This window comes from Lampetra planeri, chromosome 9 (assembly GCF_965212315.1).
Source record: "Lampetra planeri chromosome 9, kcLamPlan1.2.h2, whole genome shotgun sequence".
NCBI lineage: Eukaryota > Metazoa > Chordata > Hyperoartia > Petromyzontiformes > Petromyzontidae > Lampetra > Lampetra planeri.
This window is the reverse complement of record NC_136115.1, coordinates 3,996,720-4,024,397: the sequence shown is the minus strand read 5'-3', so window position 1 is coordinate 4,024,397 and position 27,678 is coordinate 3,996,720. Positions and strand designations below refer to the sequence as shown.

The 27,678-nt window shown below is 49.7% G+C and overlaps 1 protein-coding gene across 2 annotated transcripts in view; it reads left to right on the top strand.

Moving 5' to 3' along the window:
• LOC144720581 (tyrosine-protein phosphatase non-receptor type 13-like) overlaps positions 1–27,678 on the top strand; it is an 83,768-nt gene that overhangs the window by 32,395 nt on the left and 23,695 nt on the right. For both annotated transcript variants that reach the window (XM_078597409.1, XM_078597410.1), the window contains exons 14-31: positions 1,222–1,360; positions 2,813–2,965; positions 3,533–3,715; positions 4,653–4,794; positions 6,424–6,690; positions 7,313–7,369; positions 8,674–8,763; positions 11,122–11,229; positions 11,505–11,642; positions 12,282–12,694; positions 14,814–14,903; positions 16,059–16,152; positions 19,051–19,136; positions 20,422–20,590; positions 22,090–22,304; positions 23,977–24,075; positions 24,999–25,300; positions 26,703–27,048. In XM_078597409.1, coding sequence (XP_078453535.1) covers positions 1,222–1,360; positions 2,813–2,965; positions 3,533–3,715; positions 4,653–4,794; positions 6,424–6,690; positions 7,313–7,369; positions 8,674–8,763; positions 11,122–11,229; positions 11,505–11,642; positions 12,282–12,694; positions 14,814–14,903; positions 16,059–16,152; positions 19,051–19,136; positions 20,422–20,590; positions 22,090–22,304; positions 23,977–24,075; positions 24,999–25,300; positions 26,703–27,048 — 3,091 coding nt within the window. The remainder of the gene's footprint in view (positions 1–1,221; positions 1,361–2,812; positions 2,966–3,532; positions 3,716–4,652; positions 4,795–6,423; positions 6,691–7,312; positions 7,370–8,673; positions 8,764–11,121; positions 11,230–11,504; positions 11,643–12,281; positions 12,695–14,813; positions 14,904–16,058; positions 16,153–19,050; positions 19,137–20,421; positions 20,591–22,089; positions 22,305–23,976; positions 24,076–24,998; positions 25,301–26,702; positions 27,049–27,678) is intronic.

Sequence of the window (27,678 nt, the reverse complement as noted above, 5' to 3'; positions counted from 1 at the left end):
TCCACCTCACTGCTGGACACGATCTCCTGATCAGTTAGTTTTCGAGATTGAAAGCTCATTTCTTTACAGCTGCTTTTTGTGTTTTAGTTTGTCGTCTTTCTCCCGCACCTCCGATTAGGACGGTTGGCTTCGTACGGTGCGAAATCAGTTCAACATACATTGCTCCATCTCCACAGGGGGGCGCCATCTTCTTCTGCGCGTCCTTTCCTTCGGCTGCCATTCTGTCGTCCGCTACCGTCCTGTCCAGCCATGTAGTTGGTGCACGGCACTATTAACCCGGAGGCCCGAGTTTGATTCCCAGCCATACACGTCATTGGTGAGCGGTGTTCTGCACCTCTCTGCGCTGCCCCCTCCCCTCTCCACTAGCCTCACCCCAACTCTCCTTTCCTGAGAGTGTGCCCAAACAGCCCCCACCGCTGGCCCGTGGATTGAGGCCTTCATCCAGCAGTGGATTGGCAAAGGGCTATAACTATTCAATGCAATCTGTGTCTGCATCCACTCTTACACTGTTACTGTCCACATCAGTGTTCTCTTCAGAGCTTGGATGTATGAGCTCTCTTACGTATGCAATCCCGCCATGCAGTACAAACACAATTCGAAACTCGAGCGCTTACATAAGATTCAGGAGACAGAAAACAATTTACAGATTAAATGTACAAAGAGGATTGGCTGAGGATACAGTGAGCAAGGAGGGTGAGGAGTTAACCACAAAATGTGCGGAGGAGAGGGTTCTTAAGTTCAGACTTAATCCGGGGAAGGGAACTGAGACAAAGTACTAAGTTAGTCATATTGCGCGCGCACACACACACACACGCGTGGGGAGCGGTAGTGCAGTGGTTATCGCGCTGCTCTTCGAACCCAGCGACCCAGGTTCCATTCCTGCTCATGGTCAACACCAGTGACGATTTTCTGAACCGGTCCTGGGCCTCCCCTAGGTCGACTCAGTCTCAAATGAATACCTGGTGCGATGCGTAAACATCGCCACTGGGGAGACAAAAGCAGCCGGGCGCTGGTGTTTGCCACCCACCCCCTCATGTGCTGTGCCGGCATTCATAGGTGTTACTCGTGAACAGCACTTGCCCCAACAGTGTGTTCAGGCTATATGGGGGATCTTTGTATTGTTGTCGTTTGCACACATGTACGCACACAAGTCGTGTTCAGATGACATTACGCCGTCAGTAAGTGTCACGGTCGTCTGACCTTTGACCGACGCTTTCACAGACACGAGCAGACAAGGCACCAGTACTACTTGCAGATGCGGAGGGATATCTTGGAGGAGAAGGTGTCCTGTGACAGCGAGACAGCGATATTACTGGGCTCACTCGCGCTGCAAGCCGAGTACGGGGACTACATTCAAAAGGTAGTCTATGTTGTGTGTCTCTGTGTTGTCTCTCTCTGCTTGTGTGTCTGTCTGTGTGTCTATGTTGTGTGTGTCTCTCTCGCTGTGTGTCTCTGTGTTGTATCTGTGTGTCTATGTTGTGTGTCTCTCTGTGTGTCTATGTTGTGTGTCTCTCTCTGTGTGTCTCTGTGTTGTCTCTCTGTGTGTCTGTGTTGTGTGTCTCTCTGTGTGTCTCTGTGTTGTCTCTCTCTGCTTGTGTGTCTGTCTGTGTGTCTATGTTGTGTGTGTCTTTCTCGCTGTGTGTCTCTGTGTTGTATCTGTGTGTCTATGTTGTGTGTCTCTCTGTGTGTCTATGTTGTGTGTCTCTCTCTGTGTGTCTCTGTGTTGTCTCTCTGTGTGTCTGTGTCGTGTGTCTCTCTGTGTGTCTCTGTGTTGTCTCTCTCTGCTTGTGTGTCTGTCTGTGTGTCTATGTTGTGTGTCTCTCTGTGTGTGTCTCTGTGTTGTCTCTCTCTGTGTGTCTGTGTTGTGTGTCTCTCTCTGTGTGTCTCTGTGTTGTCTCTCTCTGCTTGTGTGTCTGTCTGTGTGTCTCCGTGTCTGTGTTCTGTCTCTCTCTCAAATTTAGTTCTACCTGATGACGGTTGCTTGTGTTGCAATCGAAACGTCGTATTCTATTATTTAATTTATTTTATTTCTACGTGACTTTACCGAAAGAACCAAAGAGTAACTCCATTGCATTTAATATGTAAATGTGTTTATGTAGGATTCTGTGTACACAATGGTGAGCTCTAACCCGCCTAAGTATTGTGTTTAATAATTTAAATGTACTGTATATGAGACCAAAATAGTGATGATTCGCAGAGTAACGATAAAGTGCCAAGTTTCCAAAATGAATAATAGCACTGACGCAGAAATTGCACAAGTATTAAGGTGCACGTTGTTGTTTTTTTACGTGCGGTGTTGGTGGAGTGGCGCTTGGAGTGGTTTGAGCATTGAGCTATGAACCCGGTGACCTAAGTTAGATTCCCAGCCACGGTGAATGTTGGTGGCGAGTGAAAGCTGCACAGACCTTTGGGGGGGGGGGGTCCCTCCTCCACCAAACAGCAACACACCAGCGTGGTGAAGTATGGCCCAACAACTCCCACGACCGTCACAATGTGAGGAGGCCCTCAATCAACATCGGATTGACAAGGGGGCTGAAAACTTGACAATTCAACACACCTAACTTTTACGGAGACGTTTAAACGGTTGTTTCTTGTGTTTATCGTAAAGATAAAGGTGCAGACTTGCACCTTTACCCCCCCCCCCCAGAGTGTATTTGGCCTACTCTACCATGCTGTCCAGACTTTTTGGAAGTGGTAGCAGTACGCACCACACTGTACCCCACCGCGCGTCACCTGCCGTTCGCCTAATTGCGTGCGGTAAACTTTCCCATTCTTTAAAGCGCCTGCTCATGGATGTGTGTGCCCGTCGCAGCTGCACGGGAAGAACTATTTCCATCCTGAGCTCTACCTGCCGGGCAGCACCATATCACGCCTCACCACAGCCTACGTCCGCGACGAGATGCCTCGCCTGCATGCCAGCTACAACGGCGCCGTCCGCACCACCTCCGAACTCGAGTTCCTCAAGGTTTATTACTCCACTAAAACTAAACTATTTTTTATTTTATTTTTTACCAGGTAAAGCCCACGTAGCTATGCAGCTCTTTTTCAGAAGCGACCTGGCCATCGCTAATGATAGCTCAACGAAGTGGCCCATCATCATCATCATCATGTGGACATTTACAGCAGCCAAAATACTCTGAAGCAGCAGTGGGTTGACTAAAGGGTTACACCTGTGTACATGTGTACACGTGCAGCCCTTGCCCGGAGTTGCAAGGGAAATAAAATAACTTTATTGGTACCGAGGTTCCCACAAGACCATGCGTCGGGCGTGTGGCACAGTTTGGCGCCAGCTATCATAGGCTGCGGTCGTGTCACTGCACTTTTCTGCGGTGAGTACAGTGTCTTTAAAAACAGCGACGCTACGCCTCTCTAAATTAAATGAATGCTGAACCGCTTTGCACGTTCCGAGATTCGGCGGTGAACGGGACACCCACCCTGCAACTTGCAGACGTCTCAGAACGGGAAAGGGTTACAATGCATGCCACCATGGACGCACAGGTTGACCCCCCCCGGGCGTTGTGTTTGGTTACAGGTGGCCCAGATGCTGCCCGACTACGGCATGCATTTGTACCGCGTGCGCATGGAGAAGAAGTCGGCGGGTACCGTGCTGTTTGGGATCTGCGCCACGGGCGTGGTGGTCTACAGCTTCCCCAATGGCACCCGCACCGCCAGCCTCAAGTTCCCCTGGAGGGAGACCAAGAAGATCTCCTTCCAAGTGAGCAAGCCGGTCGCAGATGCGTTCTCATTACTGCTTTGACTTGGCAAAGGAAAGTAGGACACCTGATATTAGAGCGTGATTTAAGCCCCGCTTGGGAGTGATGATGGTAAAGCACTACACGATCACGTAAGTTTCTAAGCTGTGGTGCTGCACTGCACCGAGACCTGGCTTTGGGTTGTGTTGTTCGGCATGTGGTCTTGACATACCAGTCTATGTGCTGGCACGTGTTCTCACAATACGTTTCGCTCCACGTGCTGAGAACGTTCTGTGATCGGAAGAAGCACCCAGCACGTGAAACGTCAGACATCGCGGCGAACAACACATGCACCAGAGGACACTTTTTCCGTCTTTGGAACCGTCGGTGCCGACATTCGTGTTGCGACACGGCGCTGAGCCCCACTCTGTCGCCGCTGTCCGTGCTGGCTGTTCGTGCTGGCACGGATTCACTGTTAATGTGCCATTTTATTTAGGGACTACTGTGTGTTGTTATTTTGGTGTGGTTTTGCTACCTTGCCCAATCTTGATAAATCGGACTGCTGTGGATTTTTGTCCGGGTCCTCCAGTTTTTCCCTCCACATTTAGAATCAACATCACGCGTTTAGAGTGTTTGGCCGCTATAAATTTTATACACGATGATAAGCCACTTTGTTGAGCTATCATTTGTGGCCAGGTCGCTTATGAAAAAGAGCTACATTGCTCAGTGGATCTTACCTGGCAAAATAAAAAGGTATTTATATAATGTATTTATTTTGTACTTATATTTAGTGACTCGCTTAGCATTTTCCCAATTTTTTCCACTATCGTTTTTTTGTATTGTTTGCTGTTGTTACTCGCTGACCCGTCCCATACCGGACGCCCGTGAAAAATACCCTCGTGCATGGCTCATCGGATTGCTCCTCCAGTCTAAATAAAGGTTGCGATTCTGATGATTCAGAGGAAGAAGATCACGATGCAGAACACGATGGACACGGTGAAGCACATCTACCTTGCCGACGACCTCAAGACGTGCCGCTACCTGCTGGAGTTTTGCGCCGCGCAGCACGCCTTCACCATGCAGCGACGGGGCCGCCAGCACGGTACGTACGGCGCGCCCCGGCCGTGTGGTCGCAAGCGCGGCGTGAACCAGCACCGGGAAAGACCGCGAGAGCGTTCGGTATTCCTGCCTCGAGTGCGTGCGTGGGTGCGTGTGCGCGCAGCGGTGCGGTGCGGTTTATAGCGCGTGGTTTTTGCGTTGTTGAAATTCCGGCGTTGAATTTGTTGTTGTCGTTTTTTTTTTACGAGTGTTGTTAGCGGGGATGCTAGCGGTGGTGGTGGTACAAAACCGGCAATGTGAGTTCAATTCCCGGCCACGTCTAACATCAGTGGCGAGTGATATTTGAACCATACCTGGCCCCTTCATAAACCATCCCCCTCCGCCCCCCCCATTCTTTCACAAAACTGTACCAACCAAATTGGTGATGTACGATCAAACAACCCCAACGATCAACACGGCATTCAGCAGCGAATTGACACATGGCTGTAAATTAATGATGATGAAGTTGATAATATAGCAATGAAAGGTCAATCCATATTGACAAAGAGCTGCCGTTGTATTATTATTTCTCTTTGCATTACTTTTCCGGCCTTGCCTTGACGTAAATCCTTTCGGCTGTTTTTCAATCTACATGGTGACGGAACATTACGACGAACAAGAATCATTTTCAGGATGTACGGCGTGATAACGCTTTGCTGAGATATTGAATTACGCTTCATGAGACGCACTTGTCAAATGAAAATAAACAGTATGCCAGATACGCTTTGTGTCTATTACGGAAGATTCCTTCCGGGGATTTGTTTATTTACGAACTTATTTGAAAATGATGGTGTTGTTTAATCAATCAAACAAACAAATAACCATTGCTCAAATCTGTCAGCTTCACTCCTACAAATGTTTGGGAATTCAATAATTCCCGTGCAAAGCTGTCAAAGTGCATACATCTGGTGTAGAGCCCCGCAGCGCTTTTCTCGTCCAAACTTGTCTACTGCTGCTCTACTGGATTATCTTGCTCGGCTAGGCCTGGAAAACAGGGCAACAGTAACTTAATACTTGTGAAAAAATGTAATAAATAAATGAGACGTCTACATTCTTATGCACGATTGAGAGCCAAAAATACCCCGTTAATCGTTATAATTCGGGAACACGTTTTTCTCTGTTGCAGTGCATAATTGTTCGGGTAGCTTAATGTTAGGGTGACACCAACGGAACGTGCGTTCGAAAATTTTGATGTGGTAAACACTTTTGTCCGTCAAAGAAATGCATCACACGGCACCTGGAATTGCAAAACGATATATTTTTGTTTACTTCGAACATTATTCTCCGTTCACTCAAACAGGCGTTGTTGTGCAGGTATTGCACGTCATCAATGAGTTTGATTTGTGAGCAACTCGGGGAAATAAGCTTAAATTCCAGTGGATGGATCGGAGCTGATGATGATGCAATATCGTTGATCATCGCTGTTGATGATGCAATTTTGTTGATCATCGTTGGCTACGATCCATCCAGCAGTGGATGGATTGTAACTAATGAATAATATCGCGGAATCAGTATGGATTATATTGCGTCATCATCATCATCAGCAGCTACGGTCGTTCCACTGCTGAATGTATGGATCGTAGCTTATGCCGATGATGAATGATATTGGCATCTCTCTCTCTCTCCTGATCAGTCTCGGGGCTGCACTTCTACGACGATTGCTCTGGCACGCTTGGGCTGACGGGCGCCCCGAGCATGATGGAGTTGTCGGCCCCGACTCCGCAGCCTCCTCGCCCTCGCCTGCACTCCATGCATGCGCAGCTGCTGCACAACTTCTCGCGCTCGCAGGTGGATCTGTGCGGCGCCCGCCGCCCTTCGCAGGACAACGCCAGCATGGACGACTCGTACCGACAGCTGCCCGCGCGCCTCGGGCCCGTGGTGCGGAGCCCCCGTAACTCAGGTGCGAGCGAGCGTGCGCGGTGGGCAGCGGTAGCCGTATTGGTTAGAGTGCTTTGCTCGCCGAGTTCGCTTCGTTGCCAAGGCTGACGATCGGGGTGGTCACCTGAAAAGGAATCGTAATCCACGAGGTAGACTCGGCTTTGCGCGAGTGTCTGGTACAGTGTGTAAACATCGGCACCCGGGGGACATAGTTGGTGCTTGCCACACGTATGTGGAACTTCTTTCGCACCGTACATAGCCAATAGTCTGAATCGGAGGTGCGGGGGAAGGAGAACAAACTAAACACAAAAAGCAGTTTGGAAGAAATGAGTTTCCTGCGCTGGCCTTCGGAGGTGCTCGCTAAAAGCACTTGCCCCAGAAGCACGTGAAGGCTGCACGGTGGATCTTTGTCATTATGCGTGCGTGTTCACGCGGCATTCTCTCGCACCTGGACGGCGCGCGCGCGAGTCGTTGAGCTGGAGCGGAAAACTCGTGGTGGGGGCCCGACGTCACCGTCGGATTAAAATTTAAAGTTGCAGCAAAACGCGACACAAAAGGTGCTGTGTCGATTATTATCGCAGCCGTGTTATGGCCGTGTTTGTGCTCTGCGTAATGATGGTGAATAATTTACGATTCCATTTCAGAGTGGAGGCTAAGTACGACATCAGAAATGCTCATCCCTGGCATGGTGGATGGCAATGGTAATGAAAACACAACACACAACCGAACTTACGTATGCAGTTTGGGCATACAGTAACTGCGTTTATTTTTCATTAAAGGAAGGCGCGGGAGCTGTTTTCCCCTTCGTTGCACAAGTTAATTACGTAGCACAGTGAAATATGAGCGCATTAAAACCAAAAAGTTCCGTACGCAGTATTACAATACGTTGTGGATTATTATAGCGCCTGGGCGCAAGTAGTGCATGACGATGCCACGGTGATTTTTATATAACGGATGCGGATGCCAATAGCACATGCTTTGTTAGCCCTCCTTAGGCATGTGTGCTTATGCAAACTTATCTAGCGTACAGTCAATTCTGTACATGCACTTCTGGAATATTGCCAATATGGCTGGTATTCTTTTTATTTATAGCCAGAGCAAACTGGGGTTTTATTCCAGGCAATGAACACGTTTGGTAATTGGAAAACATAACAAGTTAATTATAAGCAAAAACAGGTTGTGTATTATTTATTTTTATCATTGCTGAGGAAGATCTCAATGTTTTGGAAAACTGAGATCCACCAGTGGATTGTTAAAAGCTAGTAATGGGTGGCCACGGGGGCCAGATGTTAACTACCTCGCCTAGTATACAGGAGGTCGTGGGTGCGATCCGGACCCTGACAACTGCTTATTTTGCATTTGCATGTTCTTCCCGTGGTCGTGTGGATTTTTTTCTGGGTCCAGTTTTTTCTCTCCACATTTAGAATCAACATGCACTTTGAGTATTTGGCTGCTATAAATTTCCACATGATAAGCCACTTCCTTGAGCAATCCTTAATAATAAGAATTGTTGAATAGTTTAATGATGATGATCATAATAATCAGAATGCTGAGATGTGAAGGTGTGTGTTTGTTGGTGTCAGATGATGGATTCACTGGGTTGCAATTTGGCATCGGTCTTTGATAAAACATTTTTGGTAACCGAACCTGGCAAATGGACAGTTGGCAATTGGTACCTGAACCTAGATTTTAACTTCCCCCTTGGTACATCCAACGATCACGCTACTGGCATGGCAAAGCAGTTGGATAAGGTGTTTGACTTTGTGCCGCGTGTATGTACGTTAAACTTCTTTCGCACCATACGTAGCCAACCGTGCGAATCGGAGGTGCGGGCCTTCGTAGGTGATCGCTAACTGTCCTCTCCCCAACCGTGGTCTTTGCGTGGTTGCCATCGGGCGGTCGATCCGCGTATTCGAATCCGTGAGCCGCTCTCACGCCGCGTGCCATTACTCTGTTTCGCAGTAAAAACTGCGCGCGTTTCTGTTGCTAAAACATTGCTGCGCAGACGGAGCGATGCGGTCCAGACCCGTGACGCCCCCCCCCGAGCGGATTATCTCCTTCATCCAGCTGAAGAAGCACCCGGCGCACGGCCTCGGTGAGGCCCGCTTCACTTCATTTGCACGGACGAAGCCGTGCTGCGCGCCGCGTGCTGCCAAATGTCCCGCACTTGCACCCAAATCTTGCCAGATCCTCACAAGCCTGGCAGGATTGAGCTCGAACGCCCGTCCCTTACTGGATTCCTCCTGTCTAAATAAAGATGATCGTAGTGCTGGATGGGTGACCACCATGCATAAAACATGGTGTCATCGGGCGATGGGGCTACATTGAGGCAGAGGTCGCAACCGGGTACCCGATACCCGTACCCTACCCGATACCCGGCTACCCGTACCCGGCCGAGTACGGGTACCCGTTTGCGACCCTGGTGCGGCCGGGTACGGTTACGAGTAGGCCGTGAGTCACCGGTGAGTAACCGTTTGTCACTCATTTCGGGTAGGGTACAGGTACGGGTAGCGTACGGGTACCCATACCCAGCCGTGTACGGGTACGGGTACCCGTTTGCGACCCTGGTGCGGCCGGGTACGGGTAAGGAATCAAAACCCGTTTGCGACCTCTGCATTGAGGGCAGCAGAGGGCAGTGCAGTAGAATAAATTGTTGTACTCATATGCCCCCCGCGACAACGCTGCCCGCCTTCATCAGCTTGCTCTGACCAGCGTGATAAAGTACGGCCAAAACAACCCCACAGGCCACATGGTGTTGACAGTTTCATCCAGCAGTGGATTGACAAAGAGCCGTACGTGGATGTACGGACGTAACGTAGTGTTAACATCTTTTATCCAAAGCGAGTCGCCCGGGTCTGGTTTAACGCTCTGACATGGTACGGGGGATACACCTCGCGCAAGATGAAGCAGTTATTGGCGAGTATTATTATTGGCTCGTTACTCTTCGCTTGAGCGCAACATTTTGCTCAGTTTACCGAACGTGCGGCATGAAGAAATTGATGCTCTTTCTGCGCTGAGAGTTGTACCATCCACTTACTCATCAATGCGCTTGCCCAGAACGAGTGAGAGCCTGCTTCTTAGCACACTCACTTAAAACAGAAATTCCGCGAACTGGCAGCCTAACTGGCGTGCTACATGAGAACGTTTTTGTTCGTTCATTGTTGAATGTCCGAATAATTCGTGGAAAGCCACCGGTCAGCGCTGCGTGCGTCGTGCGTGCCAAGTTATTTTGTAAGAAGCTTTTTGGGCCTGTGCCTCTCTCATCTTAAACAAAATATATTTAATACGCAGTTTATATAATTCTCCTTTGTGCCCGTGCTGATGGCTGTGGTTACCCCTGTTTTCTACGGTGTCTGGAGATGCGGTCTTATTCCGGCGCTGTACACCGCAGCTCTCGGTTATCTAGGGTAAAGCTGGGGAAGGGTTACCCGTATAAAAGAAAACTACAGATGATGCAAAACTCATGTGAATTATGCTGTAAAGTGAATTTTCCATTCACTTTATATTGCGTAATCATTAATGTGTCGTTAAACCCGCCGCCACCCGACACAGCCAATTGGTAAGGTTTGTCATGGAAACAAAACATGCCAATTCCTTACTTTCCCAACACACAACCGGTGGTGCTGTACTACTCTCCAACACACCGGTGTGCTGTACTAGTAATGAATTGGCATGTTTTGTATAAGTGACAAACCTTACTAAATTGGCTGTGTCGGGTGGCGGCGGGTTTAACGTCACATTTATGATTACGCGATCTAACCCAAAAATCTATATTATGGACTAGCTTTACTACCCGGCTTCGTCCGAGACTTGGATTCTTGTCTTGGATTAATACACGGCCTACGCGGAGGGTGGGGGTGCGTGACGTCAGCAGGCACACTGCGTAATGCTGCCATCACAGATGTGACGTCACCGCTCACTTGCCATGCAAAATATATCCATTATTGCGCCCCCCCCCCCAAAATACAAAAGTAATTTTTTATACTTTTTGCATTGTGTACAGTCTGGAAGCTACCCACATGCCAAATTTCAAGTTTCTTGCATGTCGGGAAGTATGCTAAACATTTCGAACAGACACATATTCAAAAATTTCCCTTTTTATATATATAGATAATATTGGTCACGAAAGCCTACGTGTTAAACCAAAGTGAATTTAGTTTACCAACATACGTTGAATGTTGCCTCCTGCGTGTATCGCTTCGTTGCTGCTTTGTTCGCTTGATGACATGTTTGTAGTCACGTAATCACTCACCTGCCATACCGCACGTGAGAAGCAGCTGATAGTCATATTGGCGCACTTGTAAAAAAACTGTTTATTTTTTATCAATTGCGAGTTAATCCGCAAGCCCTCAAAGTCCACCCGCGGATAATGATGCGTTGACTGCGAATCGCCGATGCAGTTGTACCGTGAATGTTTTGCGGTTGGGTGTTTGAAATCGTGATTCTTGCGCAGGGTTTGACATCGTCGGAGCGGACGACATGGGCCAACTTGACCTGGGCATTTTCATCAGCTCCATCACCCCCGGGGGTCCTGCTGATAAGAACACGCAGCTGAAGCCCGGTTAGTTGGCACTTAAGTGAAGGAGCCCCCTCCCCCCCCACCCCGATGGATTGTGTTTTGTTTACACGCGTCATCTGAAAGCGCGCAATGCCAGCGACCGTCTTTGTTCGGTCGCCAGCCAAAATCAACCGCTGCGAGGATGACCGGAGTTCACGTGACGGTTTGTGCTATTTGATGAGATCAGCAAGGTATTGCAGGTTCACTTGTGGCAGGCACTTCGTGTGTGTGTGTGTCTAACGAGTGCGGAATGGGTCGACGGCTTGTCTGGCGTCCAGGCGACCGGCTCATCTCGGTGAACAACACGAGCCTGGAGGGGGTGTCGCTGGAGACGGCGCTGCACATCCTGGAGTCCACGGGCGACGACGTGATGCTCATCGTCTCTCAGCCCAGGCACCCGCAACAGCTCAACCAAGGTGCTCGGGGTTAGACCCATCCCCCCCCCCCCTCCACCGATCCCGCCAATGGCACTTTAAGCCACCTTCCCCATTTGGCATCTACTGTAGAGTTTTGCTCCCATTGGCACAATGGACTTGCATTCCAAATGTCGCCGATTCGAACGCCCGGTGCGGCAGTTGAAACAATGGTGCGCGTTTCTTGAACCCCTCCCCCAACTCTCTGTCCACCCAACAATCTCAATGTGGATACGCTACAATGAGTTGATCGGCAGGTAGCGTGCTGTGGTGTAAAGTGTGGGTAGAGTAGGCCCAATACCTTCTTAGAGCTTCTTCAAGTAAAAGCCCTTCCGCCAGCGGTGGTGTGGGCAAGCAATTGCAGGGCTGCACCTTTATGTGTGTATGTTGAACTTCTTTTGCACCGTACACAGCCAACCATGCTAATCGGAGGTGCGGGGGAAGGACAAAAAACTAAACACAAAAATCAGTTCTAAAGAAATTAGTTTTTAGTCGAGATTTAAAAGTCCATTGCCTCAGTGGCTTCCCAATTATAGATATATATTTTTTTAAGAAAAGAAGCTGTGGTAAATTCCAAATAATTGCTGAAAAGCCTCTTACTCGCTTGACAAGATCGCTTTACCTTGCGTTCAATTCCCCCAGGTGCTTGGCACTCGGACACCGGCTCAGCGTTAAAAGCGGCGGCGATCGTTCCCAACGGCAAGAGGAGGCCGAGCCACAGCAGCGCGGCGCGGCGTTCCACCGCCACCGCCACCACGCACAGGAAGAAGGACAGCATGAGCTCGGAGGTCTCCGGCACGGAGAGCGAGCAGCACCAGGGCCCGCCGCCGTTCGACGCGCACCCGGCGTCGCACGCCGTCGCCGACAGAGGCCTGAGCCCGCAGGACCTGGAGCGGATGCTGCCGGACGGCAGCAAGTCGAGCGCCGCCGTCGACAGGGCCACGGGTGGCGGTGGTGGTGGTGGCGGCGGAGGCAGGGCGGCTAGGGACGACACCACGGATGGGGGTGCCTCATCCCGCAAAGTCTCGTTTCTGCAGGAGGTTCGCAAAGTCGAGGTAAACGGACGTTTCGCAGGTTGCCGTCGACGAATTGCACTGCGGGCTTTTTACAATTTGAACCTTGACGTGCGGGGTGCACCAGTGGTGCTGTGGTTAGCGCCTTGTGCTATGACCCTTAGGACCCGAATTTTATTCCCGACTGCGGTTAACATTTGTGGCCGGTCAACTCTTGAACTGGCCCTGTGGGGACTGCTTTGACCCACGTAGCACTGTGACCAGTGTGTCGAAGAGTGGTTAAAACATCCCCATGATTGAAAGGTGTGGGAAAGCCTTCATCCAGCAGTGGATTGATGAGGGACTCTACGTTGCATTATGTTTTACATTACAATTTGGATTTGTAAAGAGTCTATGCTACTCGAGACACCCGTTATGAGATAAATAGGAAGTGTAAAGTTTCTTCTCAGCAGGTTCTTTTTAATATCTGTAGACACTGTGCTTTTTCACGAAACATTGTTTGCACTTGTCACCGATTGGAGTCACATCACGAGGCAAAGAAAAGTCGTTTCCAGAATTCCGGCAGCCACCTTATGTCGGGGAATGACGTCTCAGAAGTGGACACCGGACAAATATTTCACTTGCATAGGTCTTTCGAATCCAGCACAGACTTTTGCAGGCTAGTGATTCACCAAATGTTGATACACTGTATCCCTCAGAGCCAAAATGTTATGCAATTATTTTTTAGTGCAGTTGTTGGTTCACAGGATGAGGCAATCAGCTCACCACGCTTGAAAATCTCGATTAATAGTAATAGGTTTTTACCCTTTAAACTGGTACAAAACTGACACCTTTATACAAGGCATCATGTTTGCAATAACCGCAACACAAGCAGTCAAAATCCAAACAAAAAGAAACAACTCTGATAATGGTAATGATATGCACTGTCCTTGAAGTTGATTGGTCCACACCCGAGACAGCTTTCCTTAGTCTCCATTGGTGTTGGACCAGATGACGCCAAAAGGCGTACCAGTTTAAAGGGTAAAAACCTACTACTATATTTTGCCACTGGTAAAGGAGGTCTCATAGCATAAATCTCGATTAATGTTGGTGGGCGGCTGCCACTATTCCAACGCAGGATTCTCTTCCGTACTGGCTCAGAGCTCTGACGCAGCATTAACCATCAGCCCCAGAGGTCGCAACCGGGTACCAGATACCTGTACCCTACCCGATACCCGTACCCTACCCGATACCCGTACCCTACCCGATACCTGCACCCTACCCGTACCCGGCCGGGTACGGGTAGGGTACGGGTACGGCCGGGTACGGGTACCCGTTTGCGACCCTGGTGCGGCCGGGTACGGGTAAGGAATCAAAACCCGTTTGCGACCTCTGCATCAGCCACAAGGCCTCGCCTCGCCAGCTCTCTGATGAACAGCTCTTTTGTCAGTCCACTGCTGGATGAGGCCCTCCCCATGCTGTGCGAGTCGTGGGGGTTATTTGACTTCACAATACTGCACCATTGGAACCTCATTTGCCAGTAAAAAATATGATAATTGGTTTTTTTACCCTTCTATCTGGCAACAAAACTGACACATTTAAAAAAATGTTTTATCATATTTTTTACTGGCAAATGAGGTTCCTATGGTTTAAATGCTTACCCCGAGCTCTCATACTCTGATGGTGCATTGTCTTTGAGTTGTGCGCCTTTTGGCGTCATCTGGTCCAACACCATGTGAGACTAGGCTCTAAGGAAAGCTGTCTCGGGTGTGGACCAATCAACTTCAAGGACAGTGCATACATTATCAGAGTTTTGTTTTTTGTTTGCATTATGACTGCAGGTATTGTGGTCTATGCAAACATGACTCCTTGTAAAAAAAAAAGGTGTCAGTTTTGTTGCCAGATAGAAGGGTAAAAAAAAATAATTATTCACAATACTGGTCAGTGCGCATTGGGTGAAGGTGGCGAGCATAGATATGGCGGAGTAAAAGTATGTATGTTGAACTTCTTTCGCGCCGTACGTAGCCAACCGTGCTCATCGGAAGTACGGTACAACAACGTATTTCGCTGCATCTCCTTCCTGTTGTTCTACTTCTGCCTAAACGTCAATGCCGATGGTCTTGTTCATCGGCATGCTTGGGTTACCGTTTGTGGACCTGCCACTGTGTGTGGGCGTGTGCAGGCCTTGAAAGGAAATGGAGGCCTGAAGCCAGGGGACGTTTACACCCTGGAGCTCTACAAGCAGGACGGAAGCTTAGGGTTCATCGTCACGGTCAGCTTGTCGATAAATATACAAACAAATTCATCCTCGCACGCGTTTATTCTGTTTGAATCGCTTCACGAGGTTAAAAACACACAAGCACGCACACGTCCAAAAACAGGACCTGAGAATTAGCATAAGAATATAGTTAAATATCCCTCCCTTAAACAAACTGAACGCGTCAGGTTCGTAGGCCTGGCGGACTCTCGCGTATGGTTATTTTCTGTCACCCAGCGCTTTGCTACAGGCCTACGTTCTAGTGTACAAGAAAAAACTAGTAAAAAATTGAACAAAAAAGAATCTAGTTAAATATGAATGAACGTCAATGTAGAATGTTTGCTATAGAGACAGAGTGTGTCTGCGTGTGTGAGCTGGGGAGCGGTGGCCCAGTGGTACGCACGCTTCACTAAGAAAACCCGGCGACCCAAGTTTGATTTATTCTTGTGGCGAACACCGGTGACGGTTATCTGCTCCTGGGCCTCCTGTAGCTCGACTCAGCTGCAAATGAATACCTGGTGCGGTGTGTAAACATGGCCATTGGGGAGACAAAGGCGGCCGGGCGTGGTGCTGGCCACCCACCCCCTCGTGTGCCGTGCCGGCCTTCATAGGTGCTCACACGCAGCACTTTCCTCAACAGTCTGTTAAGTCTGTACGGGGGATCTTTGCCTTTGTGTGAGCTGCACGTAGATTAGTAGAGGATACAATGTAACCCGTGACATTTTCCAGCCGTGTAAATAAAAACAAAGATAACGGCCATCAAAAAAAAAACCTCTCCTTGTGCGCAAACTTTTAACGAGCGAAACACACCCGAGAATACAACATGCCTGTGAATATTTTTCTTTCTCCAAAAGTAAAAGTGAAACAAATTACCGGTGTTATTGCAATATTCTTGGGTTTTTTTTCGGTAAAGTCACGTAGGTAAAAAATTAAAATAAAATAAAAATCACGACGTTTCAGAGGCAACACAAGCCTCCGTCTTCAGGTGGAACCGTCACAGCACGCTCGCTGTATCAAGTATACAGCGAGCGTGCCTCCGAAACGTCGTGATTTTTATTTAAATTTAAATTTTTTACCTACGTGACTTTACCGAAAAAACCCAAGAATATGAATCCTTGCAGTCACGAAAGCTTCAAATCTAGAGTGTTATTGCAACGTTCGTTTTGACAGGGTGGGGTCAATACGACGGTGAGGCACGGCGGAATTTACGTCAAGGCCGTCGTGCCAGGCGGAGCCGCGGATCGTGACGGGCAGATCCAGAAAGGTGCGTGTGTCACAAAATACATCATTATAACATACACTCATTATCACATATACCATTATAACATACACCAGAGGTCGCAAACGGGTTTTGATTCCTTACCCGTACCCGTATCCGGCCGCACCAGGGTCGCAAACGGGTACCCGTACCCGGCCGTACCCGTACCCTACCCGTACCCGGCCGGGTACCCGGCTGGGTACGGGTAGGGTACGGGTATCGGGTACCTGATTGCGATCTCTGGGATGAAGCCATGTTGCAGACGCGGGTGGGTTGATTCTAGGAACTTGAATTGTGAGAAGAGACAAGACGTTGGGAAATGAGTGACAAACAGTTACTCACCAGTGACTCACGGCCTACCCGTACCCGTACCCGGCCGCACCAGGGTCGCAAACGGGTACCCGTACCCGGCCGGGTACGGGTAGCCGGGTATCGGGTAGGGTACGGGTATCGGGTACCCGGTTGCGACCTCTGACATACACTCATTATCACATATACCATTATAACATACACTCATCACATATACCATTATAGCATGTAACATAACATGCACTTACATTTCGATTTAAAGCTTTGGTGACTGCAGGGATTCATCTTCTTGGTTCTTTTGGTAAAGTCACGTAGAAGCGTGACTTTACCGAAAGAACCAAGAACAAAACATGCACTTATTATAACACCTAAAATAACATATGCTCATTAAAACATACACTTTTAACATGTAACATTATAACATACACATAAAATGTAACGTAAGATTATTCTCCACTGCTTGTCATTTTCAAGCGACGTACATACACGGTTGTAATTACTCGGCGAAGTCTGGCAGCTGCAGTCACACGCTTTGTGTAATTGCCAAGGGGAAAATGTTACCGGGCCTTTTGTCGAGATGTCTGCAATGTATAAACTATGAGCAGAGGCACGTGGCTGCACGCAAGAACACGCGTCATTCTCTTGAGACTTGCCCAATGTGTGTGTATCATTCAATGTTCCATTTGTTACGGCGGCAGGCAATTATGCGTTTGCGTTTCGACGAACGTACAGGTTTAAAAACAATATAACATTTTCACGCGGTAGGTTATTTTACTCTGGCAGACTTTGTTTGTGTACACTCTTTCCCTCCCCCCCTGCCCCTTCCCCCCCAACCCCCTACTCCCCACCTTGTTTACCCTTCACTTTTGTTCCTTTCACCTTCCCCTTGGAAAATATCCGTCCTCCCGCCTGTAGTCCCTGCGCTAGTGGGTTAGCGACGACCTCAATTCACTCCCTTTCACCCGACCCACGAGCACTGCATTTTAGTGGAGGGGGGGGATTCCTGTGGCCCCCCCTTCCTTTTTTTCTTGCTCGCACCCCGTACCGGGCTCTTGTCAAGATTAAATAAGTAACATTTTAAAACACTTTTTTAAAAAGACGCTTTAATGAAATGTATCCTACTAGTAATGGAAGAACTCCATGACTCCAGGAAGTGGCCCCGAGGCTTGCCACAACATAAGAGACCGCGGTGATTTACAGCCAACGTCAGTTGAGCGTGGACAATTAGACCCAAGCCGAAACATAACATATAAAAAAGATTGTTAAAAAAAATGTTGTTATGATAGAATATAGTATTGTCATCAGTATGACATAAGTATACCAAGTTTGCAGTCGATACCACATTGGGAAGTGGGTTAAAATTGAGTTACAAGATTTGAGGATACAACGACAACAACAACAGAGTGAGTTAATAGAAAGCGTGTAAAAAGTAAAAAAATGTTTAAACCTTTTGATTGCCTCTGCGGGTTACGTAGGTGGGTTTCTGAGTTTGGGTTTAAACTTAGGGAGGGGAGCGCTCAGTGTGGGGCTGCTGGCGGGAGGTTTGAGCACCTGGAAAGACGGAGCAACAACCGCCTGTTGAGCGGAGGTTGACACCAGAGATGTTAGTGGATCCCAGTTGGATGTATGTACGATTTTGAACTTAAATTTCGATTTAAAGCTTTCGTGACTGCAGGGATTCATATTCTTGGTTCTTTCGGTAAAGTCACGTAGAAGGGAAATAATAAAATAATAAAAATAAAACAATAAAATTCTCACGACGTTTCGATTGCAACACAAGCAATCGTCAAATTTCTTGCCGTAGTTTTCACACATGATGATGATAGCTTGTGTTTTAATCGAAATGTCGTGAGAATTTTTATTATGTTTTATAATTTTATTATTTCCCTTCTACGTGACTTTACCGAAAGAACCAATACTATTTTGAACTTATTTCGCACCGTACGTAACCGACCGTGCTAATCGGAGGTGCGATACAGTTTACTGGAGTGAAGAGTGTGTGGGGTGGTCAAAAGCGAACGCTGAGGTCGGGAATGGAGTTTGCGTGTCTCTCTCTCTCCCTGTGATTGTGTGGATTTTTCTTCACGTCCTCCGGCTTTTCCCTCCACTTTTAGAAACGTATGCTTAAGAGTATTTGGCTGCTATACATTTGCACATGATTAGCCACTTCGTTGGGCTATCATTTGTGGCCAGATTGCTCCTGAATAATAGCTACATAGTTCAGTGGGCCTTACCTGGTATAATAATAATAATAATAATAAAAAACGTTTAGTTTAGTTTGGAATGTAGAACAGTTTGAAGGATCTTCATAAACTACAATGGGAATCTTCGAGTTGTTCATCCGATTGGTTAGGAGTCAGTGGGGTACCAAGGATGTCTTCCTACAGCAGCATCCGATGCGTGCATCGTGCTTGAGAGTACGTCCATTGCGGAGTTGGAGTGAGGAAATCAGCTCCTAACATCGCAGCACCGTGAGAGATGTTGTGGCGGCTTGCTGTAGGCCTTCTTCCAGCAGTGGATCGATCGTGGCTGATATTGATGACGAACGAACGAACGAACGAATGACCCGATTGTGTTTCCGTCGCCGCTTTGAAGGCGATCGGCTGCTGGAAGTGGACGGAGTGAGCATGCACTCGGTCACGCACAAGCAAGCCGTGGAGACTCTTCGCAAGACGGAGGAGGTCCGACAAAGCACTGACAAAACAATCCCGTCTTCGCACAATGACTGTGGCAGTTACTTGGCATGTAATGATGGTCCGTCTGATTTGAATCTGGTGACATGTGTGTGATTCCCCGGCCATGGCGTGAGCATCAGAGGCAAGTGATGTGCGAACTAGTTCTGGGTTCCCCTTGACCAGTGGGGTGAAGTATGGTCAAACAACCCCCAAGGCATGCGGAGACCTTCATTCGGCAGCGGATTGATAATGGTCTGCAAAATATGTACGTGATTTAAACCACAATACCGAACAGAAACAGTTCATTGAATCGCAGGCGGTGATGAATTATTACATCCCTAATGAACACCAGACCGGAAGGCACTTGGCAGATCAACAACATTTGGCCATCAGTAGACAGAATTTTACTCGACCATTTGAATGGCTTTTCAATTTTTGGAATGGCTCAGTATTTGCACGGCAGTTTGAAGTTTGTTTAAATTGGTACCTATAACATTTATACGGTTTTACAATCCATTCGTTGCCCGTCATAAAGGGCGCGTAAAAATGAAAAACCAGAAAACTGAAAACGAGTCATTGGCTCTTTATGCATGCCATAAAGGACTGCAATATTTACAGAGTAGCGTGGCTTTCTGGTGACTGTGTTGATCATGTAGGATCACATTCAAGGACGTGCGTGGGAAGGATATTTCAATTTACCACTTGAATTCCGCAGTCATTACTCATTGTGATCACATCCAGGTGGAATATTGTTGCTTTATTGTGCCGTCGATTACTGCCATTAAGGTCTCACAACTTTACTTTGCGTGAAATGTCTAGACAACTTTGAATTTGATGGGTTTCGTATTTGTTTTGAGGTTTTATGACGTCAATATGTCATGAAAGGTAACTTGCGATAAAGGTAATTTGTAGGTTTTTTTTGCGGTGGTGCCGTTTCGCTCTCCGACGTGTTTTCGGGGTAGCATTGCGCGTCGTTCGGCACGATGTCCGATGCTTCGCTGCATGCGCCGGGAGCTTCTACAGGAACTGAATTCAGTTCATCAGCAGGTGGAGCGAAACGCCGGGCATCCTGCCGATCAACACACAGCACAACCCGCAGACGCGTCGCAGAGATAATCTACGCTAACAATTTACGGCAGGGGCCTATAAAACGCACACGCCGCGTTCTTACATACCTATTCATTTCGCGTAACTTTCAATTTGCTCGGTTGGCTACGTACGGTCCGAAAGAAGTTCTACATGCATACGTAATCGTTCATCTTAATGAAGCCCGTCTTATTCTGTTTTTCAGCAAATGGTGTGCCTGGTGCTGGAGAAATGTGGCGCTCAACTGGAAGACTTTGAAGATGTTGCCAATCCTGGATTGCAGACCTCGACGAGCAGGGAGTTGTCCCCCAATTCTCAAGTGAAGCGCTGGACAGAGGCGGGAGACTTCAAGTACTACAGCTTCGTGACAGAGAGTGAGCAGCCCAGCACAGAAGCATCACAGCCACTGCTTAGTATTCTCCCTATCGGGTTAATTTGTGGTTAGATAATTAATGTTTTATTTGGCTTTGACATGCTTCTAACAAGTAAATTATATTCGTATAATTATTTATTCTGACAACAACAATTGCCTATACCGTGTCCTGTACTGATACACGTTATGATCAACTTTGCAGCTTAATGCAGTAAGAGCTAAACCATTGATAATTGTATTCTTAGGTTTTTTCGGTAAAGTCACGTAGGTAAAACATCAAAATTAATGAAAATAAAATAAAAACTAAAATCACGACGTTTCGGAGGCAACACAAGTCTCCGTCATCAGGTGGGACCGTCACACCTGATGACGGAGACTTGTGTTGCCTCCGAAACGTCGTGATTTTTCTTTTTATTTTATTTTATTTTCATTAATTTTGATGTTTTACCTACGTGACTTTACCGAAAAAACCTAATAATATGATTCCTTGCAGTCACGAAAGCTTCAAATCTAGAATCATTGATAATTGGTTTTTTACCCTTTTATCTGGCAACAAAACTGACACTTTTTTTTACAAGGAGTCATGTTTGCATTGACCACAATACCTGCAGTCGGAATGCAAACAAAAAACATAACTCTGATAGTGTATACACTGTCCTTGAAATTTATTGGTCCACACACGAGACAGCTTTCTTTAGAGCCTAGTCTCACAGTGTGCGCCTTTTGGCGTCATCTGGTCCAACACCATGTGAGACTAGCGTCATCTGGTCCAACACCATGTGTTACTGGCAAATGAGGTTCCAATGGAGCTAAACCATTCTTAAAGGAATGCTTTAATTTGCAGGCAAGTAAGAATGAACTCCGCTAGTGATTTTATTGAATATCACGAGTCGGGGAGCCACCATGCAATCTCTTCTTGGCTCATTTTTCCCGTCCCGTTTGTATTGTTTAAACTATTTGTTTTTCTCATTTGCACAATTTAGTTCGGTCAATTAGATTCAATGTAACTTAAGAATACTTTTTTCTCACGCGATGTCCATTCATAGCAAGCGATTACACTCTCGTGTCCGCAACACTGCTACACTACACCCAACCTGGCTGGGGGGGGGGGGGGTGGGGGGGCACAATACGGTCAATTCTAAACGCTCAACGGAACAAGTAACGATGCAATCTGCGTTTCTCCATCGCGCGTTCTGCTCCAGCTCTCGTCCCATGTGTGTATCAGAAAAGGAAAATGTTGCGACATCCGTCGCTCGATTGTAAAAACTATGGCACGTATTTTTACTTCTATGATTTCAAAAGGGGGGCCATTAAGAGGGGAGGGGGATCAGCCCCCTCCATCATCTCCTACGCTACGAGGGAGAAGGTGGGGGGGGGGGGGGTGGTGGGGCCTGCGTCAATGCGAAGCGACGTCGCCGTTCGAACTTACCGCCTCGATTGAACGAGGGACCCCCGTCGCTGCGCACTCCGCCCCCTGCCCTCCGACCCCGTTGCGCGCAGACAACGTGTTCGAGGTGCTGCTGAGGAAGGGCGCCGGCGGCCTGGGGTTCAGCTTCATGGGCGACACGGACCCCGGCTCGCCGGAGGCCGTGCGCACCGTAGTGCGCGTCAAGCGGCTCTTCCCGGGACAGCCGGCGGACGCAAGCGCCCGCATCCTCCCCGGCGACGTGATCCTGCGCGTCAACGGCATCCCCCTCAAGGGCCTCTCGCACCAGGTTGGGACGCGCGCGTCGAGACGACACGGCGGAGACACGGGGACAGGGAGATGCGGAGACACGGGGACAGGGAGATGCTGAGACACGGGGACAGGGAGATGCGGAGACACGGGGACAGAGAGATGCTGAGACACGGGGACAGGGAGATGCTGAGACACGGGGACAGGGAGATGCTGAGACACGGGGACAGGGAGAGCTGAGACACGGGGACAGGGAGATGCTGAGACACGGGGACAGGGAGAGCTGAGACACTGGGACAGGGAGATGCCGAGACACGGGGACAGGGAGATGCTGAGACACGGGGACAGGGAGATGCGGAGACACGGGGACAGGGAGAGCTGAGACACGGGGACAGGGAGATGCCAAGACACGGGGACAGGGAGATGCTGAGACACGGGGACATGGAGAGCCGAGACACGGGGACAGGGAGAGCTGAGACACGGGGACAGGGAGATGCTGAGACACGGGGACAGGGAGATGCTGAGACACGGGGACAGGGAGAGCTGAGACACGGGGACAGGGAGATGCTGAGACACGGGGACAGGGAGATGCCGAGACACGGGGACAGGGAGATGCCGAGACACGGGGACAGGGAGATGCTGAGACACGGGGACAGGGAGATGCTGAGACACGGGGACAGGGAGATGCCGAGACACGGGGACAGGGAGATGCTGAGACACGGGGACAGGGAGATGCTGAGACACGGGGACAGGGAGAGCTGAAACACGGGGACAGGGAGATGCCGAGACATGGGGACAGGGAGATGCTGAGACACGGGGACAGGGAGAGCTGAGACACGGGGACATGGAGATGCCGAGACACGGGGACAGGGAGATGCCGAGACACGGGGACAGGGAGATGCCGAGACACGGGGACAGGGAGATGCCGAGGCACGGGGACAGGGAGATGCTGAGACACGGGGACAGGGAGAGCTGAGACACGGGGACAGGGAGATGCTGAGACACGGGGACAGGGAGAGCTGAGACACTGGGACAGGGAGATGCCGAGACACGGGGACAGGGAGATGCTGAGACACGGGGACAGGGAGATGCCGAGACACGGGGACAGGGAGATGCCGAGGCACGGGGACAGGGAGATGCTGAGACACGGGGACAGGGAGAGCTGAAACACGGGGACAGGGAGATGCCGAGACATGGGGACAGGGAGATGCTGAGACACGGGGACAGGGAGATGCTGAGACACGGGGACAGGGAGAGCTGAGACACGGGGACAGGGAGAGCTGAGACACGGGGACAGGGGGAGCTGAGACACGGGGACAGGGAGATGCTGAGACACGGGGACAGGGAGAGCTGAGACACGGGGACAGGGAGATGCTGAGACACGGGGACAGGGAGATGCAGAGACACGGGGACAGGGAGATGCTGAGACACGGGGACAGGGAGACACGGTGTAGATCCCAAATTGTGGAACTGCTCTTGTGTGCCCCTACGGGTGAATCGCACATGTGTGTGTGTACGTTGAACCTATTTCGCACCGTACGTAGCCGTCCGCACTAATCGGAGGTGCGGGGGGAAGGAAAAACTCAACACAAAAAGCAGTTCTAATCAATACAGATGTAAATGTGCATAGCTCCCAGTGGAGAATCCAGGACCGCGATGCCATGTGCGTGTGTGTGTGACGGGGGGTCCTCGCACGTGCGACGACGCTGCAGGCGGTGCTGTCCGTGCTGCGAGGAACGAGCGACGACGTCTCCCTGCTGCTGTGCCGTCCGGAGCCGAGCACCCTCCCTGAAGTCGACCCGTCGCTCATGGTCAGCCACAGCCGTGGCCCAAAACGATGGGCCGGCCATATAGTAAACACATAGAGATACTTAGAGACCCATAGAGATGCATAAAGACCTATGGCTTTACATTGAGACCCAAAGAGATACATAGAGACCCATAGAGATGCATAGTGACCCATAGAGATGCATAGAGACCCATAGAGATGCATAGAGACCCATAGAGATGCATAGAGACCCATAGAGATGCATAGAGACCCATAGAGATGCATAGAGACCCATAGAGATGCATAGAGACCCATAGAGATACTTAGAGACCCATAGAGATGCATAGAGACCTATGGCTTTACATTGAGACCCAAAGAGATACATAGAGACCCATAGAGATGCATAGTGACCCATAGAGATACATAGAGACCCATAGAGATGCATAGAGACCCATAGAGATGCATAGAGACCCATAGAGATGCATAGAGACCCATAGAGATGCATAGAGACCCATAGAGATGCATAGAGACCCATAGAGATACTTAGAGACCCATAGAGATGCATAGAGACCTATGGCTTTACATTGAGACCCAAAGAGATACATAGAGACCCATAGAGATGCATAGAGACCCATAGAGATACATAGAGACCCATAGAGATGCATAGAGACCCATAGAGATGCATAGAGACCCATAGAGATGCATAGAGACCCATAGAGATGCATAGAGACCCGTAGAGAGACGTAGAGACCCTTAGAAAAACACAGAGATATATTAAAGGCAACCCACAGTAGTGCAATTGTGGCCATGTAAACTCCACTGTGAACCACTTCAGTAAACCACTGTCGTTTGCGCTCCTTCAACGGAGGAGGAATAGCAAATTTAGGCACACCTTGTATGCGTAATTTTTTGCCTTTTGGACGCGTGCCGCGTTTTTTCGTAAAAATTTTTTTTTCCTTTTCCCAGAGCCCCATCGGCTCCCCGGTGAAGGATCTGAGCCGAATGAACACTCCGGCGCCCCGCCAGGCGGGCAGCACGCCCACACCCCACCCCAGCCTCGCCACGTGCGGCCCCTACGAGATCGAAGAGTCGGCGGTGGCGCACGGCCACTGGGACGGCGAGGGCCTGGACGGGAGCGGGAGCGCCGCCCGCACGCCCACGCGCAGGGACAGCTACAGCGACAGCACCGAGTACGATTCAGACGGCGGTGGCGCTGCCGCCGCCGCCAGGGAGAAAGGCGCCAAGCGGCATCCAGCTGGGCACTCTGGGTAAGAACGCCACAGTGCACGCTGGGTAAGGAGCGGCTGATTCACTGATCCAGAACGGCCATCGTCGTCGTCGTCACATTCCTCGTCATCTTCCTTGTCACCTGCATCGTCACCTGTCTCCTAAAGCCAATGATGGATCTGCACGTGAGCTGGTTTCATCGCTCCAGCTCCGTGGTTGACGCCACTCTAGGGCGCGTTCCTCCCATGGTTGGTCACTCCGTCATGATTCTTGACCATCGCCCATCTTCCCTTTTTGCCACGATGTTATCCGGTCCAAGGCAACTTACTTTGCGGATAGTGATCCTCAGTGCACACTGGGTAAGGACTGACTAAAAATCACCGAATCCTGCGTGGCATGTTGGTTAATGGCCTTTATTGCATACTGGGTAACGAGTGGCTGAAGAGTCGGGGGCGCAGGGAGCGTCGGACCGGTTGGTGGCTGACATCTAAATGTGTTGCCAGTAGAGGGCAGTGGTGGAGCAGACTTGGAAAATATAAAAAGCGCAATGACACCTGCAGATACCAAAGTTACGTTTTTATGCTAAGGTGTGTGCCATTGAAGTTGTCCTTTGGTGAAATGATTTCCGTCGTTTTTGTCAGAATGTCAATCGGTGTTGTGGCTGTAGTTGTGCTCGAATCATTTGACCATCGCCGCACCTTCCTTTGACACTGATCTCCCTTGCGTATGTGTTTTGTTAATTGCTGTATTCTCAAACGTGGAATATTTTTTCGTGTGACTTGTACGCATTCGTTACATTTAGTCACTCTTAAGCTATATCTTATAAACATTTAAAACGCGTACATTCAGTACACCGCGTCATCAGGCAATGCTTGTCCACTGCTGAGTAAAAGTCTTCGCACGGCTTCACCATGGCCCATTTTTCTCTGCAATACCACGCTCCATATCAACTCATCTCGTCGCTCCATCTCTCCGGTAGTCATCCTCTAGGGCACGTTCTCTGCTTGAGCTGCCACTGCTTCACCGATCTCCGCCATCGGCCATCATCCCTCCTAACGATTGTGGCCTCTGCCCAGACCCACTTGTCCACACGATGTCTGAGACGTGCGTTTTTTTTACGCTCTTCTTCTCTCTCCTCGTTAAAGCCCATGCACATACACTGTACATATTTGTACCCATTTATTCTAATTTATCAATCCACTGTTGGATAAAGGCCTCCAAGCACTGGTTAGTGTGTGAAGGAGGCAGGGCGGTTCCCAGGACTGGTTCAGGCTTCACTCTCTACTGATCTTGGCCGTGGCCGGGAATTTAACTCGCCTGTCCCTTACCGAGCTTCGTCACCCAAAAACGCTCAACCACTGTGCGATCTCTCCCCATATGCTATACGTCTAATGTACAAACAATGTTTTTTTCCTCCACTGCCCCTCTCTCAACCCCTCCAAGGTCTTCGTTCACACTGCCCGCGCCATCCCCCGGCTTCCGGTATCTCCCCGAGGTGCCCTCGCCGACGCCCCTCGACCAGGCCTACCTCAGCTCCAGCGAGGCCTCGCTCACCCCTCCTCCGCCACCGCGCGACACCAACGTGGATCGCTCCGAGCCGCCCTCGCTCTACCAGTCCATTGCCGAGGCTGCGGAGGAGCGCACCACTCCCTGGGAGGGGGAGGACGGCGTCCCGCCGCCGAGCGGAGGAGCGGGCGTCGCAGAGCGAGACGCGGGCGGGGAGGCCGGGCCGTGGGTCGATGTCGACGACGAGGATGAGTGCGATGAAGAGTTTGAGGAGTACGCCCCGGTAGGTTTCTACGCCGTGCATGTTAGTTGATTTTCGCGGTTTCGCGCAAACGCGCGCGCGTGCGGTGCAGGTTTGTGATGGAGACAATTGGAGCCCTTTCTCGTTTCCGAGACGTCTGCAAGTTGCAGGGTGGGTGTCCCGTTCACCGTCGAATCTCAGAACGCACAAACGGTTAGCGTTCATTTTATTTAGAGAGGCGTAGCGCAGTTGTTTTTAAGGACATCGTACTCACCGCAGAGAACTGTAGCAACACGACCGCTGCACTCTATTATAGCTGGCGTCAAACTGTGCCACACGCCCTCCCCGCATGGCCTTGTGGGAGCCTCGGTACCGATAAGTTATTTAATTAAAAATTTTATTCCGGTTCTGCGATAGAATCTGAAGAAACACCGACGACGTACACGTGCGTCATCGTGATGGGAAAGGCTTCATTAAACGTTGCACTACCTGACGTCTGGATGCAGTGACGGACACGACTGCGTAGCCGTGCAGCTGCTGCTCGTGCAGCCGTGAGTTTGATGGTCACGCCGATGTTGTTTTTTAACTCTACCCCGATGTCCTCCCGCGACGCTCACGCCGACGGTTTTGCCGCCGCCGCCGCCGCCCTCATCGCGCGTCCTCGCGGTCCCC